The 17,897-nt window shown below is 50.2% G+C and overlaps 8 protein-coding genes across 9 annotated transcripts in view; 3 read left to right on the top strand and 5 right to left on the bottom strand.

Moving 5' to 3' along the window:
• The window catches only part of FOXG_05432 (uncharacterized protein), a gene marked incomplete at its 5' end in the record, with an annotated part of 2,955 nt that extends 1,191 nt beyond the window's left edge, over window positions 1-1,764 (top strand). The window contains 2 exons of the mRNA XM_018383713.1: window positions 100-1,128; window positions 1,183-1,764. Of these exons, the coding sequence (XP_018240704.1) occupies window positions 100-1,128; window positions 1,183-1,248 (1,095 nt within the window). The 3' untranslated portion in view covers window positions 1,249-1,764. The remainder of the gene's footprint in view (window positions 1-99; window positions 1,129-1,182) is intronic.
• A 79-nt stretch (window positions 1,765-1,843) lies between these two features.
• On the bottom strand, window positions 1,844-4,101 carry FOXG_05433 (uncharacterized protein; the record flags this gene model as incomplete). Its single annotated transcript, XM_018383714.1, has 4 exons — window positions 1,844-2,013; window positions 2,074-2,386; window positions 2,434-3,683; window positions 3,766-4,101. The coding sequence occupies 4 exons, from the start codon at window positions 4,099-4,101 to the stop codon at window positions 1,993-1,995; spliced, it is 1,920 nt and encodes a 639-aa protein (XP_018240705.1). The 3' UTR covers window positions 1,844-1,992.
• Window positions 4,102-4,494: 393 nt separating this feature from the next.
• FOXG_05434 (uncharacterized protein) lies at window positions 4,495-7,607 on the bottom strand (the record flags this gene model as incomplete). The annotated part of the gene is made up of 2 exons (XM_018383715.1): window positions 4,495-7,440; window positions 7,507-7,607. The coding sequence occupies 2 exons, from the start codon at window positions 7,605-7,607 to the stop codon at window positions 4,857-4,859; spliced, it is 2,685 nt and encodes an 894-aa protein (XP_018240706.1). The 3' UTR covers window positions 4,495-4,856.
• FOXG_05435 (uncharacterized protein) lies at window positions 7,601-8,633 on the top strand. Its single transcript, XM_018383716.1, has one exon. The coding sequence runs from the start codon at window positions 7,734-7,736 to the stop codon at window positions 8,358-8,360; it is 627 nt and encodes a 208-aa protein (XP_018240707.1). The 5' UTR covers window positions 7,601-7,733; the 3' UTR covers window positions 8,361-8,633.
• FOXG_05436 (uncharacterized protein) lies at window positions 8,483-10,756 on the bottom strand (the record flags this gene model as incomplete). Its single annotated transcript, XM_018383717.1, has 4 exons — window positions 8,483-9,197; window positions 9,246-9,364; window positions 10,328-10,427; window positions 10,566-10,756. The coding sequence occupies 4 exons, from the start codon at window positions 10,754-10,756 to the stop codon at window positions 8,483-8,485; spliced, it is 1,125 nt and encodes a 374-aa protein (XP_018240708.1).
• A 748-nt stretch (window positions 10,757-11,504) lies between these two features.
• Window positions 11,505-11,998, bottom strand: FOXG_05437 (uncharacterized protein; the record flags this gene model as incomplete). The annotated part of the gene is made up of 2 exons (XM_018383718.1): window positions 11,505-11,588; window positions 11,681-11,998. 2 exons carry the CDS (start codon window positions 11,996-11,998, stop codon window positions 11,505-11,507), a joined length of 402 nt encoding a protein of 133 aa, XP_018240709.1.
• Window positions 11,999-12,800: 802 nt separating this feature from the next.
• FOXG_05438 (uncharacterized protein) lies at window positions 12,801-16,288 on the top strand. 2 transcript variants are annotated; one of them, XM_018383719.1, is made up of 6 exons: window positions 12,801-13,483; window positions 13,584-14,419; window positions 14,471-14,800; window positions 14,853-14,932; window positions 14,984-15,321; window positions 15,377-16,288. In XM_018383719.1, the coding sequence occupies exons 1-6, from the start codon at window positions 13,433-13,435 to the stop codon at window positions 16,082-16,084; spliced, it is 2,343 nt and encodes a 780-aa protein (XP_018240710.1). In that variant the 5' UTR covers window positions 12,801-13,432; the 3' UTR covers window positions 16,085-16,288. The 2 variants fall into 2 exon arrangements, with proteins under 2 accessions (XP_018240710.1, XP_018240711.1); XM_018383720.1 differs by having other exon boundaries at window positions 14,984-16,288.
• FOXG_05439 (eukaryotic translation initiation factor 3 subunit F) lies at window positions 16,146-17,883 on the bottom strand. Its single transcript, XM_018383721.1, has 2 exons — window positions 17,608-17,883; window positions 16,146-17,495 (listed from the first exon to the last, which is right to left on the bottom strand). The coding sequence occupies exons 1-2, from the start codon at window positions 17,716-17,718 to the stop codon at window positions 16,530-16,532; spliced, it is 1,077 nt and encodes a 358-aa protein (XP_018240712.1). The 5' UTR covers window positions 17,719-17,883; the 3' UTR covers window positions 16,146-16,529.
• Between the last annotated feature and the right edge of the window lie 14 nt (window positions 17,884-17,897).

Below are 17,897 nucleotides of genomic sequence, written 5' to 3' on the forward strand. Positions count from 1 at the left end.
GGGCCAGGATGGCAGAAGCCGGACAACAAGGCTCCTGCAGTTCCCCTTGAATCTAAGGACCCAACGTACATCCCCCCGGGAGCTTATGGGATGCCACAGCAAAGCCCTTACGGTAATCAACCTGTGAAGCGCGAATCCCTGCCACCTTATCGTGGCCAGGCTCTTCGCATAGACCCCCCACAAGGCCGCCCTTTGGTGACCGACGACGACCGGCCAACAGCATCAACATTGCCCAGCGCGTCTGTGGCCAGTCCGGAAAACAAACTCTCTGCTCTTCCTTATACTCCTGCAAACGTTTTCCCAACTCCAGTCAGCGCAAATCCTCAACCACCGCCACCCTTCGGAGAAAGGATGGCAAAGGAATACCAGCGTGTGCCTCCGCTGCACGATCTCAGCAGGACGGAACCGGAGTCTGCCCATTTAGGGAACCAGCTTCCACAGATTAATATACTTCACCCAACGAGGACCAACAGTCCTGCTCCTCCCCCGCCGGCACCGACATCAAATGCCCAAGTCGCTGCTCAGCTGGCTTTATCGCACTCGCAGTTCCCTCAGAGACGAACTCAAAAAGAGGAGATGTTGTCTGGGCGACATTACTATCCTTTCGACAAGGAGCTTTGCTTGGAGCGTGAGCGTTGCTCTGCAGCCTGCTGGAGGTTCAACAATCTTACCACCCCCCCTACTAACGGTGTATCTCCCGAAGAGCGTGCTCGCCTATTCCTCGAAATTCTGCAGCCTCGTGATCCCGTTCGAGTTTCTCCCACAGAAGCTTCCCCAGTCACCAATGTTGGCCGCGTAGGCAGGCATGTTGCTGTTGAGACACCCTTCATTTGCGATTACGGTTACAACATCACGATTGGCCATCACGTTGTCATTGGACGCAACTGCACGATCAATGATGTATGCGAGGTCAAGATTGGCGACAACTGTGTTATTGGACCAAATGTCAGCATTTTCACGGCAGGGCTTCCCATTGACCCCAAGAAACGCCAGGGCGGTCAAGGACCTCAGATGGGCAAACCTATCACCATCGAGCAGGACTGCTGGATTGGCGGAGGTGCCATTATTCTTCCAGGGAGGACCATCGGCAAGGGCAGCACTGTTGGTGCCGGATCAATTGTCACCAAGGTAAGCTTACAAAGACAGGTCGATAAAAAAAAGCCGACAGCTAACTCATAACAGGATGTTCCTCCTTTCACCATTGTAGCTGGAAACCCCGCGAGGGTCCTACGCGGCATCGCTTCTTAATGCTTATATTTGGCGTTGCCTGTTTTCTTTCTTTTTCACCTTGAGACACGATACCCAGTGTATTCGCATGTGTAAAGTTCGCACTGTTGATGGCCGTCCGGCCGTAAAGTAACAAAACGGTCAACGTTATACAAGTGGAGCGAAGCGTTTCAAAAGCCTCAGCATTGCATTTATGACCGATTTTTCTTTTATCTCTCTGTCTTTTTGACTATATTGGAAGGATTTGCTATTGGAGTGGGAGCCGAGTGCGACGGGAAAAGCAAATATTGAATGGAGGCGCCATAAGTTTTAATATGCGGAAATACGGGCCGCTATGGGGAGGTAGAAAACCTCATGTGACGAGACGGAGCGACGGACGTGTTGATGAATTGGGATGGTTGTGTTTGTTTTTTCTGTTTCTGGTTCGTGTTGCATGTGCTACGACTTATGAGAGATAAACAAGCCGGGTCGAGACCTGCAGGAAGATATCCATCCACGTTATTGAATGTAAGCATTTTACAATTTTAAATGCCTCTTGAGGTTTATTTGATGTACTTTATGATCCCAATCGGTGCACTAGCTAGCCAATGTGAGCTATCATGAGGTTGCAATGAATCCTTCTTTTAACAGTGGCTGCAAGATGCGACCTGTTCCTCGGCCATTCGCGATGACAACAATTTCGCATCCTGACCCAGCTCTTGTGCTTGGTTGGTTGCCATAGTAATTCATCGGTGTTTGTGTCTGTATGCGGCCGTGTATGCAGCCTCAGGATTGACCGATGGAAAACTTGTTGTTTGTTAGTGAGCACTGGGAAGTCAAAGGGCGTAAGTTTGAACCAGAACTAACCCATTCGAAGCCATCGTTAGGGCCGAAGAAACTGTTCAATGGGAAGAATTCTTCACAATTGCTGGGGTAATTAAAATCTGCCATCGTAAAGTCTTGGATATCACTGCTTGAAGTCGACTCGCTGTAGGAGTATGCTGTGTTCATCATACCCATAATCTTCGCTTCAGATGTTGTACTTGGTGTCGTGGTGCGGCTTAGAATCGCTCGGATGACCCTTGCGCCGTGTCGTGCGTCTTTGGAGTGACTCGCGCGAGTTTCCCATGTCTTGCAGGTGTTTTCCAGTATCTGCGTACGTTGTCTTCGGTTTTGTGGCCTACGCTTGAATTAGTCATGCTCAGAGATGGTAGCAGGAAGACATACGTTATGTCGGTTGACTCGTGAAGGTCCAGACATAAAATCATAGACGCGACAAGAAAATCATGCAGAGTCAGGCTCGACAGCAAGAAGCGGTCTTCGTACATGCGGCCTCCTTCTTGAACCTCATGCTCAAACTCGAGATGAATCTCGATTATCCGAAGAGCGGCAGTGCGACAGAGTTCACGAGATGCTTTGTACATTTCCTGGTTCTTCTCGGCAGTAAGGTAAGGCCGGTGGAGGACACAAATTGTCTTGAGATATGACACTTCTATGATTAATCTGTGCATGATGGTATAGGCCGGAATATCAAATGGAGTGGTGGCGATGGGGCGAACGCGCAAACATTCAGGGACACTGTTGTGAAATGCTTCCAACTCAGCTTGGAGAGCCATAGTTTCCTCGTAAGGCGGAGACTCGACTCGAAGAACATGCCGGAGGACACGGCGTAGTAAACGGCAGAGATGAGATTTTGTCTGCCATGCCAACATGGGAGTGGGATCTGTTGGGGGGCGAGACTCAGGTACTTCCGAATCCTCGTCAAAGTCATCGTCTGATAAATTTCGAGGATGCCCGGCGTCGCAGACTTCTTGATATACCATAGGAGGCATACCGAGCTGGAAGGAGAAAAGTAGATCTGAAGTCTGTACAGTGAACCACGTCCGCCTTCTCATCTCAGCCTCAAATGGTTTGATATTCGGGGACACTCTCGCCGCATCGAGGTGATAGCCTCTACGCTGAGCAAGCCGAACGGCGAGTGAATAGAGGGACCATATAGTAGCCTCTGAGTCCTTTCTCTTGGCGTTGACCGCATGAGCATACAGTGTGAGCGCCTCGACAGAATATGGTCTAGCTTTGAGATACTCCCCCGTAACCAGACATTGAGCAGAACGCTGTATGTAGAAATCTGGCCCTTGAAGCAGCGCGAAATGGGGTTGCCGAATTTTGCACACCATTGTACCGAGACTGAGAACAGAAAACATTATACTCAGCCATAAGAAGTTGGAATTGTGAGGGCAAGCCCAGAAAAGTTCATAACGTCGCCAAAAATGACGCTCGTGAATGAAGGGTACAGCTAGGAACTTGGCCTGGAAGTAAGCTTTGACAAGAACATCGGCTTCTTGACGAGACGGGACGCTGTTGAGAATCTCGCTCATAGCGATTGGGGATATTCCTCCCATTGCAATGTCTGGCGCAGGAGATAGAGTCTCAGGCTCGCCATGATGATCGGGCTCGTCTTGCGTACTGAGAACACTCTGAATATCATGAATACTCTTGAACACGGCCTCCCCAAGATGTTTCCCCGTGGTATGCAGCATCGGACCCCTCTTCAACTACCTGCGGAGAGGGCAAGTTCGTATCCTCCGCCATTGCAATGCTGGGATGGACGCTTGAAGCTTCTGAAGCCTTGGCCAGACGCATCACGATTTCTTCAAGTTTAGCCATTTTGAGTTGCATCTCTTCCTTGTCTGCGAATACATTTGCATCTCCATATACACACGATCTTGGATCGCCACGCTTGTGGCAGGCACCGCAAGAGGGCTTTCCACGGTCACATTTCGACTTGCGTTTCTGACACGCCATACATGAGACAGGCTTTCGATTGCGCGTGACTTTATGGCTGTCTGTTGCTCGGAAAACTCCGGTGAGATGCTTCATGTTAGAGTCAGGCATATTTGAAGATATGTTCACCCAATAGGCTCTGATGTATCTTTCACCTAGATAGAATAGTTCCAACGGGGAGTTTAGCAAAGAGTCCAGATAGTGATGTGAAGGAGTTTGATTGACAAGTTGACATGGGCTGAGAGAAACAGCGCTTCTACAAAAACGTTTCAGATAAGGCTCTCCGAACGAAACTGTCTTGCGGTGGTTCTCGTCTCGTTGTAATAGAATGTAGGTTGACTCGAGATTAGATTGGGTGTTTGAATCGAGCGGGGATAGCCTCCACTACAACAATGATCTCAATCCGTTGCGCCACACGAAGCCTAGACCTAACCGTAGTGAGGGTTATGATAGGTACAGATGCTATATGAGACAAAAAAGTGTGAGTAACCCAAGAAAAGAAGACACCGAGTTGCGCTTGGTAAATAAATACTCGAGCTACCCGAACTCGAAGAGAGTAGAATGCGTAGCAAATGAGATCAGGTCGTAGCCTAACAAAGCATGATCCAAGTAGGTAGTATCTAAATATCTCTGTCAAAACATATTGTACAGATACGATTTTCCTATTCCCAAAAATTCAACCGTAAATATGCGACTTCCAAGAACAAATGCCCATTCACCTTTAAACACAAAATCCTCCCTTGTTCAGTCGTACAATCAAAAGTCCCGACATGAGATGTAAAGGTTACATAATATGCCAATAGTAATACATGTTGCAATCGTCAATCCGCACCACCTCAACTTCGCTATGCTATCATGTTATCAAATCATTGAGAGTGGTGTTGCTCCAGCCTCTTCTTGTTCTCGTCAATAATCTTTTCCATCGTTTCAAGTGCCCGAGTCTGATCCTTAAGTCTCGAAAATGCCTTGAAGGTATATGCGTCAGGCTTGTACCCAGCCGCCTCAAGGTCCTGTAGCGTGCCCACCGTCTGTGACAGATTCTGCATTGACGCATAGCCCTTCACGAGGGTATTCCAAGTCACGTCGTTGGGTTCCAGATTGTGCTCCCGCATGACCTGAAGCATTTGCTCCCCTAGCATTTTCTCTCTTCGCATCAAAAGACCATGCAAGAGGATAGTGAATGTGAAAAGGCTTGGCGCTGGGTGAGCCTGTATGCCATCAGTAGGCGACGTTGTTTCAATGCCCTCTTCCTTGGTCTTGGAAGTTAACGTGCCGCGAAGCATGTCACCGAAAACCTGTAATGCTGGGCGGAGTAGAGACTTTTGCCCGAGCATGACCTGGATCAATGTGTCATGGACCACGCTCCCTTGATCTTCCACAAGCTCTCGACCCCAATTCTTTTCAGTCCCATGCTCCTCTAGACGGGATTTGAAGAAGCTGTAAAACGACATTAAATCGTAAGGTCGGTAGAGGGTCTTGACGTATGCACGTAGCATGATAGCTAGAGTCTCTGCGTTGGGCTTCTGTCGGGGCGCCCTGCGCTCAAAGAACTCATTTACAACTGGAACAATGGTCGTCCTAAACCCCCACTCTCTTCTAGGGCCAGACCTGAATTTCTCAATACCGTCAACATCTTCCTGGCTGAGAATTAGGGGCAGAGTGTCGGGCAGCAGCCATTGCAGAGGCTCCAGGTCGAATTTCTTGGCATAGATGCGAAGCATGGTCCCAAAGATGGGAACGGTCCATGGCGATGGATACTGCCTCTCACGGCTCTCCATCTCTGCAAAGTAGAAGATAGAATGGAGTGTGTTGTTTAGCACATCAACGTATGGTACTTTAGCCGCTCGAGCGACGTCGAGTGCAAGCTGTACATTGGATGCTTTAAGGCTGGCCTTTGCGCCTCTGAAAACAGTGGTATAGCACCGTTTGTCCAGCTCAACGCCGTTCTCTGCGAGCAGCAGCGGAAGCCGAACTGCTTCTGCAATATCTCCCTGTAAACAGAGTGATTCAACCAGAGACGTGAAGTTGATCAAGTTAGGGGAGAAGCCGCGCTCAAGAAAATACTCAAGAGCCCGCTGAGGCGGAAAACTTTCGTCAGATGTGGACCATCCATTTTTCGCTTGCCTAGAAAGTAGCAAAGTCGTGACAACGCTCGCGAACCCAGCTGAGTTAAGATCGTGGCCTTTGTCTGCAATTTCGCGAAGAAGTTCAAATGCCTTGGATTTGTACGCACTGCTACTCGCAAGCTTCCTCGCGAAGTGCAAAAGTGTATTTCGATGTAACTTGATGCCCGACTTTTGTAAAATTTGGAGCATCTCAACCGCTTGCTCAAGGGGCAGATTCTTTCCGAGACGACCCAGGGTAGACTGACGGATTGGAACGTGGCCAGAGGGAAGATCCTCAACGAGCTTTGCAAAAAGCTCGAGTACCTCGTCAGCCTTCGTAACACGATCGCGCATAATCTTGACGTTGTTCAATCTGAGATTCGAGATGCAAAAATGGGCAACATCGAGAATTGCATAACCTTGAGGTAAGGGATCCAGCGTAGACTCGAGGACTTGGACGGCCTTTCCTGGACATGAATGCAGAGTCGATAGCATTGCAGTTGGCCATATTTTCTTCCGGTATTCAATGTCCAGTCCATGCCAGGCCTTTCTCATATCCGAAGTACTCTCCAGTTCGTACAAGAATTTCCCGTGGTCGAGCCATGGCCATGATCTGGGCTTTACAGGGGCCTCAAGCAGTTGAATTCTTCGCTTCCAGATGTTAAACTGCCGTCTTTCGGCAACCAACTCATCTCCAGAGTGCTGGTGACGCAAATAACCCCATTGGTTATATGTTTCTTGCCTACTCTTCTTCTTTCTCTCTATAGCCTTGCGTTGCTCTTCGGTAGCCTTTTGCGTAAATTCCGGGATTTTCCGATGCCTTTGTTGATGGGAGTTTTTGCTGCGCAGGCATCTCTTTCTTGATGCGAGTCTATGTATATGACTAGACGCCCTGGCCCTTTCCTGATTCTGCTTGCGATCTCGTAGTGATGGGGGAGTGTATGTCTGCGTCTTGGGAGGGTTCGGGGTTGCATTACGAGGACGTAGTTGTGATAATATTTGAGAGCCAACTTCCAAGACGGATGGCTGTGTAGTATCGAGATGGTAGGAGCGAATCAATCTTGAGCGACTTCTCGTAGTGTTGTATCGTAATGCGAGAAAAACAGCTCTTCGAGTCCATGCTTGGGGCGTTATAGGAAGCTCAAGCCTTGTACAGGCGCGGAGTACAAGGGCCGTTGGCATATCCTCCGAATCGGCATCAACTTGAGGCCAATCGTCTGCATAGTGATCGCTAGACGAGTTGCGAATTCGCCGTAGTCGCTGGTAAGAGCTGAATGTCGAGGTCGCTAAATTGCTCTTAATTGCGAAATTTTTCAGATTAATGCCGAAGTCGCTCAAGGCGCCTCTATAATTTTAGCTCTCTTCTGCGCTTAAGGTAGGGATGTTTATTAGGGGCGTATTCAGTGGCGACCCCTGCCGGACTCTTTCCAGTGAGTGGCCAGGGCGCTTGATTTGAGTCGCAGCGGCTCTGCGGGTGTAGAGTGATGGATGGACGCGCTTAAGAATGTCCATCTTGAATTCCCACCTATTTCGCACCCCCGCCAACCTTGAATCTCCATAACATAAATATCATTTCAGGTTCACTCCGGTTTCACACTCTTTAAGCGCCCATATACCGTTTCAAGACAACCTGACACCATGTCTTCATCACACGCCAGCCTCAGCGCTGCCTCAGACGACCGAAAAGCTAGGCTCGCGAAGCTCAAGAACCTCAAGCGCAAGCAACCTGGAGACGAAATTGTTGCACCAGAATCAGAAAGAGCCCAATCCCCTCCCGTAGAGCCAGATGTCTCACGACTCCATGTCTCTGGCCGCAACTACGACCCTGAAACCAGAGGTCCCAAGCTTGGCTTTGAGCAGGACCCAACCCTCAATCTTGACAAGCCAACGCTCGAAGAACAAGCTGCCGAAGTGGAAGCAGAGGTCAAGCAAAAGGCGGCAGAAGAAGCCCAAGACGATCAAGGTGTCGATTTATTCAAGCTACAGCCGAAGAAGCCGAACTGGGATTTGAAAAGGGAACTTGATAGGAAAATGGAGGTTCTCAACGTTCGAACCGACAACGCCATTGCGCGCTTAGTCCGTGATCGTATCACGGGTGCACAAAAGGCAGCGGCAAAGAGAGACGCGGTTGAGGACGCTCAAGGCACTGGAGAAGCAACTGGCATGGATGGTGTGGCATTGGTAGAAGGCTTGAGGGTCAGGGAAAAGGAGGAGGAGGAGGAAGAGCGTCGCGAACGGGAAGAAGATGCTGCGCTAGGTGTATAAAAAAGCAACATCTAGCCTTTCGACGTCGAGGTTTTGCCTCGCCGTCCTGTATAGTTACATCTTAGGGGTCTGGCGCATTGTGCGATGACGGTTACACTATATCTACATTTATACCCAACAATTCATTGTCTTCCACCCTTCATAGCTTGCGTCATAGCCAATCGTTGACTGAAAGGACTCAAGCTTCGTTCTCGTGCTTGATCCCCAGGACCCGGCCCTCCGTGTCCATGTCGTCTGTCATCAAACCTTCCACGAGGTGGCAGTCTCTCACGGTCATGTCTAGTACTGGATCGATCTGGCCTCTCATCACGTCTGCCTCTCGGTTGGGGCGACCTTGGGCTCCCAGAACGTTGACGACGAAGGCTATGTGGACTCCGAGACTTCGATGGGTATTCCCTAGGATGCGTCGCTGGCGCGCTCCCCTTGACAGAAGGTAAAGGGTCCCGGGACCTGTACTGGTCGCGACGGTCAAAATCTTCAGGAGAGGGGCTGCTACCAGAGTCGGAACGCCTGTGCCGAGCTTCCACACGAGGGCTTCGGCTACGATTCAGGCTAGGACTGCGGCTGCGACTGCGGCTGTCATCTTGCCTGCCACGCTGTGAGTTGTCTAAATAGGGACTTCGACTTCGTGGCGACTGAGCAGGGGATCTGGCCCTGTCTTTACCAGGTGATGGTGATCGCGGAGCGGCAGTGGAGATGGTAGAAACGGAATGAGAAGACACTGATCTATGACGCTTTACGTTTGGCTCAATCAGCCCATCGTCTCTCTGTTCTCGCTTGCGCTCGCGGGCGCGTTCGGCTTCCAATTTAGCCAGCTCTTCATCCGCCACACCTTTCCTGTAGGGCTGTTAGTAAATAAACAGACCTTTGCTGCCCTTAACCAACTTTTTCTCAAGAGGGTTCAGTGTCTCATTTGTGAGCTTGGGCACCAGTTTGGGGTTTCGGAACTGCTGAGATCGCGATGGACGCGACACGTAGGGACGCTCTTGGGCAGTTGCTTTACACTCATATGAGTAGTGGCGTTCTGGGATGGTCAGTATGATTGCAGAATCACATCAACGTCAAGACATATCTCTCTTTAGGCATTTCTGGCACTGGACGCTAGACGGTGTCGACCGGGATGGGCCACCACGGCCTCTATAGGTGAACATATGGAAATCGAAATGGTCTCTGTGCAGTGAAGAACTTCTCAAACCATCGTGTACAAATGTGTAAAAAAGATGGCGCCTTCGTAGGTATTTGTTATACGAACGGCAAAAGAACTGATGCAATTATTGAGTCGCGATTGCTTGGATGACCTCCTGGTGATATCTTTGAGTCACGTGACACACGTTCAGCTGAAGGCAGGTACTTCAATAGCACTTGCCTCGGACTACCCATGCTAGGGCAAGTCTAGGGGGGGAATAAAAAATGACGCCTAGATAGGTGGATCGCCAGCGAATTATGGTGTAGCTGGGGTCGTTTATTTTTTCTCCCCGAGACAAATATCTACAGATTGTTAGTACTTGCTTAGTGCCTAAGTACCTATCTTAGGTAAGGTAAGGTAGGTTGAGACACTGAGTTCAGGAAGCTGACGCACTACACCGCGCCATTGATATATGCAACGAGGTAGAGGAGCACATCTAAATCTAACTGCCCTTGCGATGACACCAAAACGAGATTCGGGGCTGAATAGTGTATGCGTTCAAGCCAACTTGAGGTTGCAATTGGAATTACATATACTGACGACTTGTGCGATGCCCTCTTGTTTCACCTACTAATATTTACGGTTGATGGTGATAAAAACCGCACAAGATACTGGAGCGGTCGCGGGAAGTGGTTTGGATCATAATGCTGAATCAAGAAGCGTGAGTATTATTAGTGTCAGTTGACTTTCAGCTTCTTCATCGTGTCTATTAATATTATAGTGCGGTATTTCATATGAGACATTACCAGAGCTCCGTTGTTGATAACTTCTGAATACCGACCGAATATGGCTGGACCTTTTTCTCTGTTGTGCCTTCTGGGCCACAGTAGCGTTCCACAATTTCAACCCTACAGCCGATGTAAAGCTCAGGTTTGAGCATACTAGGTATCAAGATCAGCCCAGATCGTCTTAAAAACTCTTCAGCTTTGATCCTGTTTATGAGGAAGGTCATTGACGACAACGGCACCCTCACGGGCACCCTGGTGTGATAAGGCACAGATTATTCATGGGCTTCCTACCTAGAAACACCCTTGGCAACCAGTTTCATAACAATACTTTCCGTGCACATGAAAGGCAGTTGCTCCTGGACACGCGTGGCAATCACCTGAGGACAAATGACGATGCCCGTCAGTGACATTGTCCAGACTGTCGATGATAGCATCGGTGAGAATGAACGTCTCCGGCAAGTCAATTCGAATAGCACTGTCATCTAGTGAACCCTCCATCCACCGTGCTGCGAGTGTGCCTGCAGTGTTTCTTTTCTTAGACACAAACCCTTGGGCTAGGGTATCTAGAGGTTCTCTCTGAACTCATTGGATTCCTCTTGAACGCCATGGCATTTGATCCCACCTGCCCAACTTCAAGAGGCTTTTCCGCTTCCTGCCACAAGGCGACATGGCGGATATCTCCGGCTCTTTTGCGCTTTAGCACCAAGATCACAGATTGCGTTGGCGACAAGCAGGTCAACTTTGTGGATGTAGGTATGTTTGGGTCGACACCTCATAACATGCAGGAAAGTTGGTCTTCTTGCACAAGAGTGCGTTGAGCTAGTCACACTTAGAACCGCCGCCTCGAAGAACATCGCGGAACGAAGCTTGAGTTCCTATAGTTCCTTGTGCGCCTGATACATCTGCTCCAGTCTCTTGCAGCCTGACACACAATGCTTACAGTATAGTAGCAGCGCACTTCGAACTTGTTCAATACTCTCTAGGTCGAAACAAGATTTTCAGCCCATTGAGCTACCCGCTTGCCAACTAGACGCCCATTAGCACTGTCTCAAGAATGTGTACTAAGCCTGACATATAGCATTATGAGTACCCGGGTACCTGTTATCAATTGAGCTGGCAAGTGAAATCAGCGTGAGGTTCTATCGGTTCACATAGCCGCGAGAAATACCTGGCTGCAGATGCGTGTATGCAAGAGTGGTTGTTGCTTGCATAGATTTGAGATAACCTTGGCTAGGTAGTCCTGGAAGGAGAAGGTCCAGGGGCGTTACGCATGAGAATGAGTTTAGTATTATCAGTTACGAAGCAGCTTGTTGCCTGGTCTCACTCGTTAGTCCTTTCAACACGGCGTCTATTCACAAGATGAGGTACCTAATCAAGGTGACTGAGTATTGGATTATTTATCTTACCCCGGAATGCATAATACTAGCAGCAGCTGGTGCAACAGCTCCGAAGGCATGAACATGAGCCGTGACGTCGTGACGGCGAATCAACTCCTCAGCTCTAGCAGTCTCGAAGTCTTGGTCTATAACTTCGAGATGCTGCTTCATCTTCTCGAGGGCGTCCGTGGTGATAGCCAAGCTCTTTCTCAGACCGACGAGTAGCAACCAGAGCCTGCGCCATTGTAAGTGGCGAGAGCGTTGACTAAAGAGCTGTGCCATCTCTGGGTTGCAGTATTTCGCCGTCAAAGACGTCTGATATGTATTCGTACGGAGACTGCATTGCATTCGACTTATCAGTCGCCATCCTTACCTCGTTTTGAGAAGTATTTGGTCAATTGATGGTTCCAGAGAAGCATGAGGACGAACTAATTCCAGCATAGTAGGTAGGTAGGCTGGCTACCCCTAGCTGGTAGAGCACCTGAGGCTTACCTACTGACTTCAAGGTTGCCCACTTGAAAGAAGAACAAGAGCCCCGGAATAACAATGTCCCGCGACAACAATACCTTTGCTTACCCACGTAATTCTGATGGTCTATCACATCCAGGTACAAAGGTAGTAGAGCAGCAGCAATCCTACCTTAGGTATTAGTATTGCATACCTACACTTTCCCTCTCAGCACACGAGTAATATTGCAGCAAAATCTTGAAACAAGTCTTTAATAACAACTCTGGCAATCAGGAAAAGGGCCAGTGCACTCAACAGGCGTGATCAAAGCTTGCGTAACAATAGCAGTGTTGACTTGAATACCACCTAGGCTTAGAGATAGGTCACCCATGGAAGCTTCGTAGTAGACTCCATTCCCAGGTACTACCAGGAAGATAAGGTAACCTTTTTGAATTCCTAGGCACTGTAAGGTAAATACCTTATGGATGTCCATCACGGGCTTCCTTGTCGCATTGAGTGCCGTCCACAGGTTCCCGCCCGGAATTTCTGCAACAACCTCCACTATAAAAAAGCGACACTTACCTGTGACTGGTCCGCCCCCTTTCATGTCAGGCGGGACGCATACGATTTTTAGTGATTCTTTCAGCGCCTCCCAGCGTTTCCTCTCGCTGTGCCCTGCCGTGCCGCTCGCTCCACAGACTGACAATGAGACCCCATCCTTCTGACAACCTCCTCCCACGGCTCCCCCTCCAAAACTTCAACTAACCAACTACATCCAATCCAGCATACCACCATCACATCACATCGCATTGCTCGTTTTTGCTGCCTTGTGCGCCTTGGGCCGCCTTTCTCAAGAATTGGCTGTCGTCAATTTTTAGTCGTCTTTCACTTTTCCGCCCTTTCGCCTGGTTCGGGACCTGGGCGTTGTAAGGATATTGCTTAACTTTCCTCTTGACCTCCATCCCCCGATTTCTGGTCCTGTCTCATTGCAAAGAAGAGGCCGCATTGCAGTATCATAGGTTGGGCAGCCAAGAAGGCGTACGACAACCATCATCTCTTCCTCCGAACAGAATCAGTTGGGGAACAATGCATCTTACTTCACGACGATGAGCACCAAGACTCTGTTTTCTTTCTGCCGGTCCGCTTCCATTAAATTCGCTTCCTGATTTTCCTGATACTGTCATTTCTGTTCCTGTCATCACCGCTGCAGTCTCAGCCGCAGCCTCATCTCGTACCTGGTCAACCATTGCTCCCAGTCTTCTGTCTCATATTCTTATCGACATTTCTACCGCCTGCACTACTGGATCGGCATTGTAGCCTTGACCACAGCCCGTCATGGCTACTACCCAAATGTCTCCTGATCTTCCCAAACCCTCGTTTGCCAAGGTAAATATCACACCGTGCTTGGCTCCTCTATAAGTGGTCCTTATCTGTCGAAGGAGCCATTCTTTTTCGTTACCCGGTACTAATTCATGCTGCTCGACAGGTCGCTGCCTCCGTCTCCAAGGACTCCACACCTCCAGCGATTCGAAGGATAGCCACACCATCTAAAGAAGCAACCATGAGCTCGACGACGATACCATCCACATCTACCGCGCCGGTAATCGCAAACGGCCGATCTGGTAAGGCACCGGTCGCAAGGGTGCCCTCGCTGCAACGGGAATTAAATCTCAACCTGGCCGATCACGGAAGCGGTGAAGACAGCCTCGAGGGATCTTTAAAGGACTTGAGCCTAAGGGACAAAGCCCCTAACCTTGTCGTGAACGGTAGTGGACCTTTGGCTCCTGAGAGGCCTGCAGTCGTCGTTGGTAGAGACAGCGGATCCGACGATTCTCAACGAGCTGATTCGAGTTCCGAACTCGGCACTAAGCCTCCTAGTCTGGATGGAAAGAGTATCACTTCAGGCACAACATTTGCACTTGATGAGAAGGAATCGCTAAGACCTGATGATAGCGCCAGTGTCAAGGCCGCTGCAGAAGATGACGACGCTTTCTCTGTACGCGGTTCATTAGTTGCTGGATCTCGCATGGGCTCAGAGGTAGCCGCACGAGCTCGAATGATTCACCTTGGCGATATTCCGGAGCGAAGGCTACCACAACCAGTTCCAGGCACCGCGGCTCAAGGAGTCCTGACTCCCCAGAGCTCATCATCTGAACAACCCCCGGGTGCACCCATGGGTGCTCCTGGCTCCTCAGATGCCCTTGGTGTCATCTATCGGCAGGCGCCGGATGATAAACTTCTAGAAGCCATGGCATCGCCCAAGGACAGGCTCTTTCTATTGCGGTTGGAGAAACAGGTCATTGATTTTGTGCAGGATTCCAAGTACGTCTATGACCTCAAATTCCTTCATTTTGTGCTAATCGTCTTTTTTAGGGAACCCTACATGGACCTTCCACCGTCTAACTCGTTTTGTAGAATGTTAACACACAAGCTGGCGGATTACTACCATATGACACATTCATTTGAGCCTCACGTGGGGTCTGTACGAATATTCAGGACGCCGTTTTGTCGAGTTCCCACCTCGCTGGCACTCATCAACCCCAGTCCTAGTGTGCCAAACAGCAGCACTCCGCCTCCTGTTGTCCTGCCCAAGAAGATTATGCGACGCGGCCAAGATAGTGAAGGTGGCCCAAGTGCTAGCCCCTCTAAGCCAACTTCTGAGACCGGCAGTGATGCTAAAGATAAGCCCGCGGCGAACCAGAAGTACGTACAATTCCACGATATGTTAGCAATTACTCCAACTCACCAGCTTTAGACTCACCAGGGAAGAGCGAGAAGAGCTGTATAAATTAGCACGTGAGCGCATTTTTGGTAGCTCAGAAGACAGTGTCACGGGTAGGTAATGAAACAATCTCAGTCCGGAACACTTTTTGACAGGAATAATAGAAGAGGGCGACAACGGCGTTTCAAGAGCCAGTTCAGTGTCTGCTAAGGACAAGTCCAATGTCGGAAAACGAGGTAAAACTGGCAAACAACGACGTGATGATTCGGACAGCTTTGATTCACGACATCAGTACACGCCGTATTGGGGGCCTCAGCAACAGACTTGGATATCGCAACCGCAGTACATGCCGCCGCCCAATACTCAATACGGCGCTCAAGCACCACCAGGGCCAGCATACCCAAATCAAGTCGCCCCTGTCTATACACATCAGGGTCCCGGATACCCTGCGATGCCAGCTATGCCACCAAACCAGCCATATCCCCAGTACTCAGTCCCGCCGGTAAGTTCCATATGAGAATAACATGAGCAGAATAGCGACTGATCTATTCCACTAGTATGCTCCTCAAGCTGCCCAACAGCGCTATCCTTCTGGCGGAAGCCCTATGACTAACTATGGTGCCCCTGTTCCTCCGGTTGGCCCGCAGCAACCTACGTGGCAACCGGGCCTTGCTCCTCCTACTCAATTCCAGGCGAGGGGAGGCACCCCAACCGGTCCTCAAGGGCACATGGGAATCCCTTATGCATATGGACAGCTCCCAGCAAATATCAACCCCCATGACCCTAAGAGCCAGCATCCAATTCCCGGTAGTTATAATCGGAACCACGCCTTCAACCCGAAGACACAATCGTTTGTGCCTGGTGGTGGTGGCATGGCCCCTGTCCAGCCTCCACAGCCGCCATTCACTGCTCCCGGATCGCATCATGGCAGTCCTCAAGTCGGATCACCTCATCTAGCCTATCCTGGCGGTTATCAACAGCCAATGTCTCAGCCTTATGGGGGCGGATATGGCATGGTAAGGCAGGGGTCTAGCAACTCGATGCCTGCGTATTCTTCTCCTCGCGTTGCTCATATCCAACACGCACCGCCACCGCCGCCTGTGATGCCGCAGAATCCCCCACACATGGCTCCCCAGCCTCTCCCCCCTCATTATAATATCCCCAATCGACCTAACATCCCACAAGGACCTAGCCAGCCCTTCTCGCATTTGCCAACATATGGCAACCCCGCCACTCTACCCCAGAAACCAGCTACTGGAATTTAAACATTGTCATTGTAAAAAAGGGGGGAGCATGACATGGTGTTCACAAATTGGGAGAACCACAAGGCGTACACGGTATATTCAGCATCTTGGCGTTATCGGTGGACAGGATGGACGACATGAATTTGTAGGCCAAGGGCCAATTTACTAGACGAGTTCAATACCACTTTGATATAATTCTTTTTTGGCGAGGGAGATCAAACCAGGACCTGGTGAGGAAGAAGATAGTTTTATATGACGATTGAATTCGATTCTATGGCCAGGAATGCCAGAATTTTCATGCCTACCACAACGCCATGATTTTATTGAAACAATTGACCCATGCTTCATCTCACATCCATGCATGCCAGGGGGAGATATCCTAGACTTTCCTTGTCTTCGGGACATCGCCTTGTTCTAACCTGGACTCCGATATCTAGTTCCCATTTCTTCTTTTCACGAAATCTCTTTACTCAGCAGGCTCACGAGGTTCCCTTGGCTCTCGGGGTTCACGCTGTTGGCCACCACCTCGACCGCCACCTCGGCCCCCTCGCTTGCCTCCCTGTCGGCCACCCTTCTCCTCCGATTTGCCCTCGCCCTCCTTCTCGTTGCTGGTCAGGTTGGCAACAGCCAACCGCTGGGACAGGTCGATCTGAGTGCGAATAGTGTTGGCCAGGTAGCTGACCATGAGAACGTCTTGAATGTGGTTGTTGAAATCATGCTCGATCTGCGAAGGATCAACCTTGGGGGCGAGAGACAGAGCGTTGAGAAGGTATTGGCCAACAGCGTTGTTGGGTTCCTCATCCTCATCCAGAACCCCGTTAATCCACTCACTCGCTCTATCGAGAAGGCTGATGGTCTGCTCAATTGATCGACCAAGACCCTCAATGTCAGAGACAAGGGGCGCTGTTCGGGACTCAGCGTCCTTTGCGCTGGCGATAGCCTCAAGAGCACTTCGGTCGGCATCGCCGTAGAGAATCTTGTGGGGGACCTGGATGAAAAGGCAACTGTCGGCAGCACGCTCAGCGTTCACAGCAACGGGGGCGCTGATATAGCATCGAGATTGTATGTCCTCGCCGGGCTCGGTAGAAATGGTCATGTGAATGGCGGGGTGGGGGAATGTGCCGGTGTCAGGGCTACCGAAGAAGTTCTGGATGAGGGCGCTGAAGCTGTTGAGCTCATGAGAGGTGGTATACCAGCCGAGGAGGGACTCGCCCCTGTTGGCCTTCAGGGTCAAGGCGAGCATGTTTTTCTGGTACTCGACATCGACCTCGACCTGGTCCTCCTCCTCAGTATGGGGGATAGCGAAGCACGAGCGAACCTCGACTTCAGTGCCATCTTCAGATCGGGTACCGACGAGGGCGCCAATAACTCTGGTGGATTGCGTATCTCGGATGTCTCGTCGAACGGCGTGATCGAGGATAGAGAGGACGGCCTGTTGAGCAGAGAACAGATCATGTTAGCCAAGGTGTCTTTCCTTTGACGAATGTCCTAATCTCAGAATAGAACACGAATAGTCAAGCGGAGAGGGGTCATCGCAATCGTACCTGAGGCTGGATGTTGACAGTGAGCGGGGCAAGGTTAGTCTGGATGCCCACGGTATTGGGCGCCAGAGGCCTCGCCAGGTGAATGAAGCTCTCAGAAGCAGCAGCGGCCATAGTGGGCAACTTTGAAGCTGAAGCTATTGGGAGAGGAGTGTAGATGTCTGCGGAGAAATGGGTGAGCCGGGCCGGGTCGTCTTTGGTCACTCTCGCGAAGCTGTCCTATAACAAATTTCGCCGATTTTGAAGAATTGCAGGTTTGGCGGGACGCCGCTGGGGTTGTGCGCGCTAAGATA

The sequence above is a fragment of the Fusarium oxysporum genome, chromosome 7, assembly GCF_000149955.1.
Source record: "Fusarium oxysporum f. sp. lycopersici 4287 chromosome 7, whole genome shotgun sequence".
In the NCBI taxonomy this organism is placed as follows: Eukaryota; Fungi; Ascomycota; class Sordariomycetes; order Hypocreales; family Nectriaceae; genus Fusarium; species Fusarium oxysporum.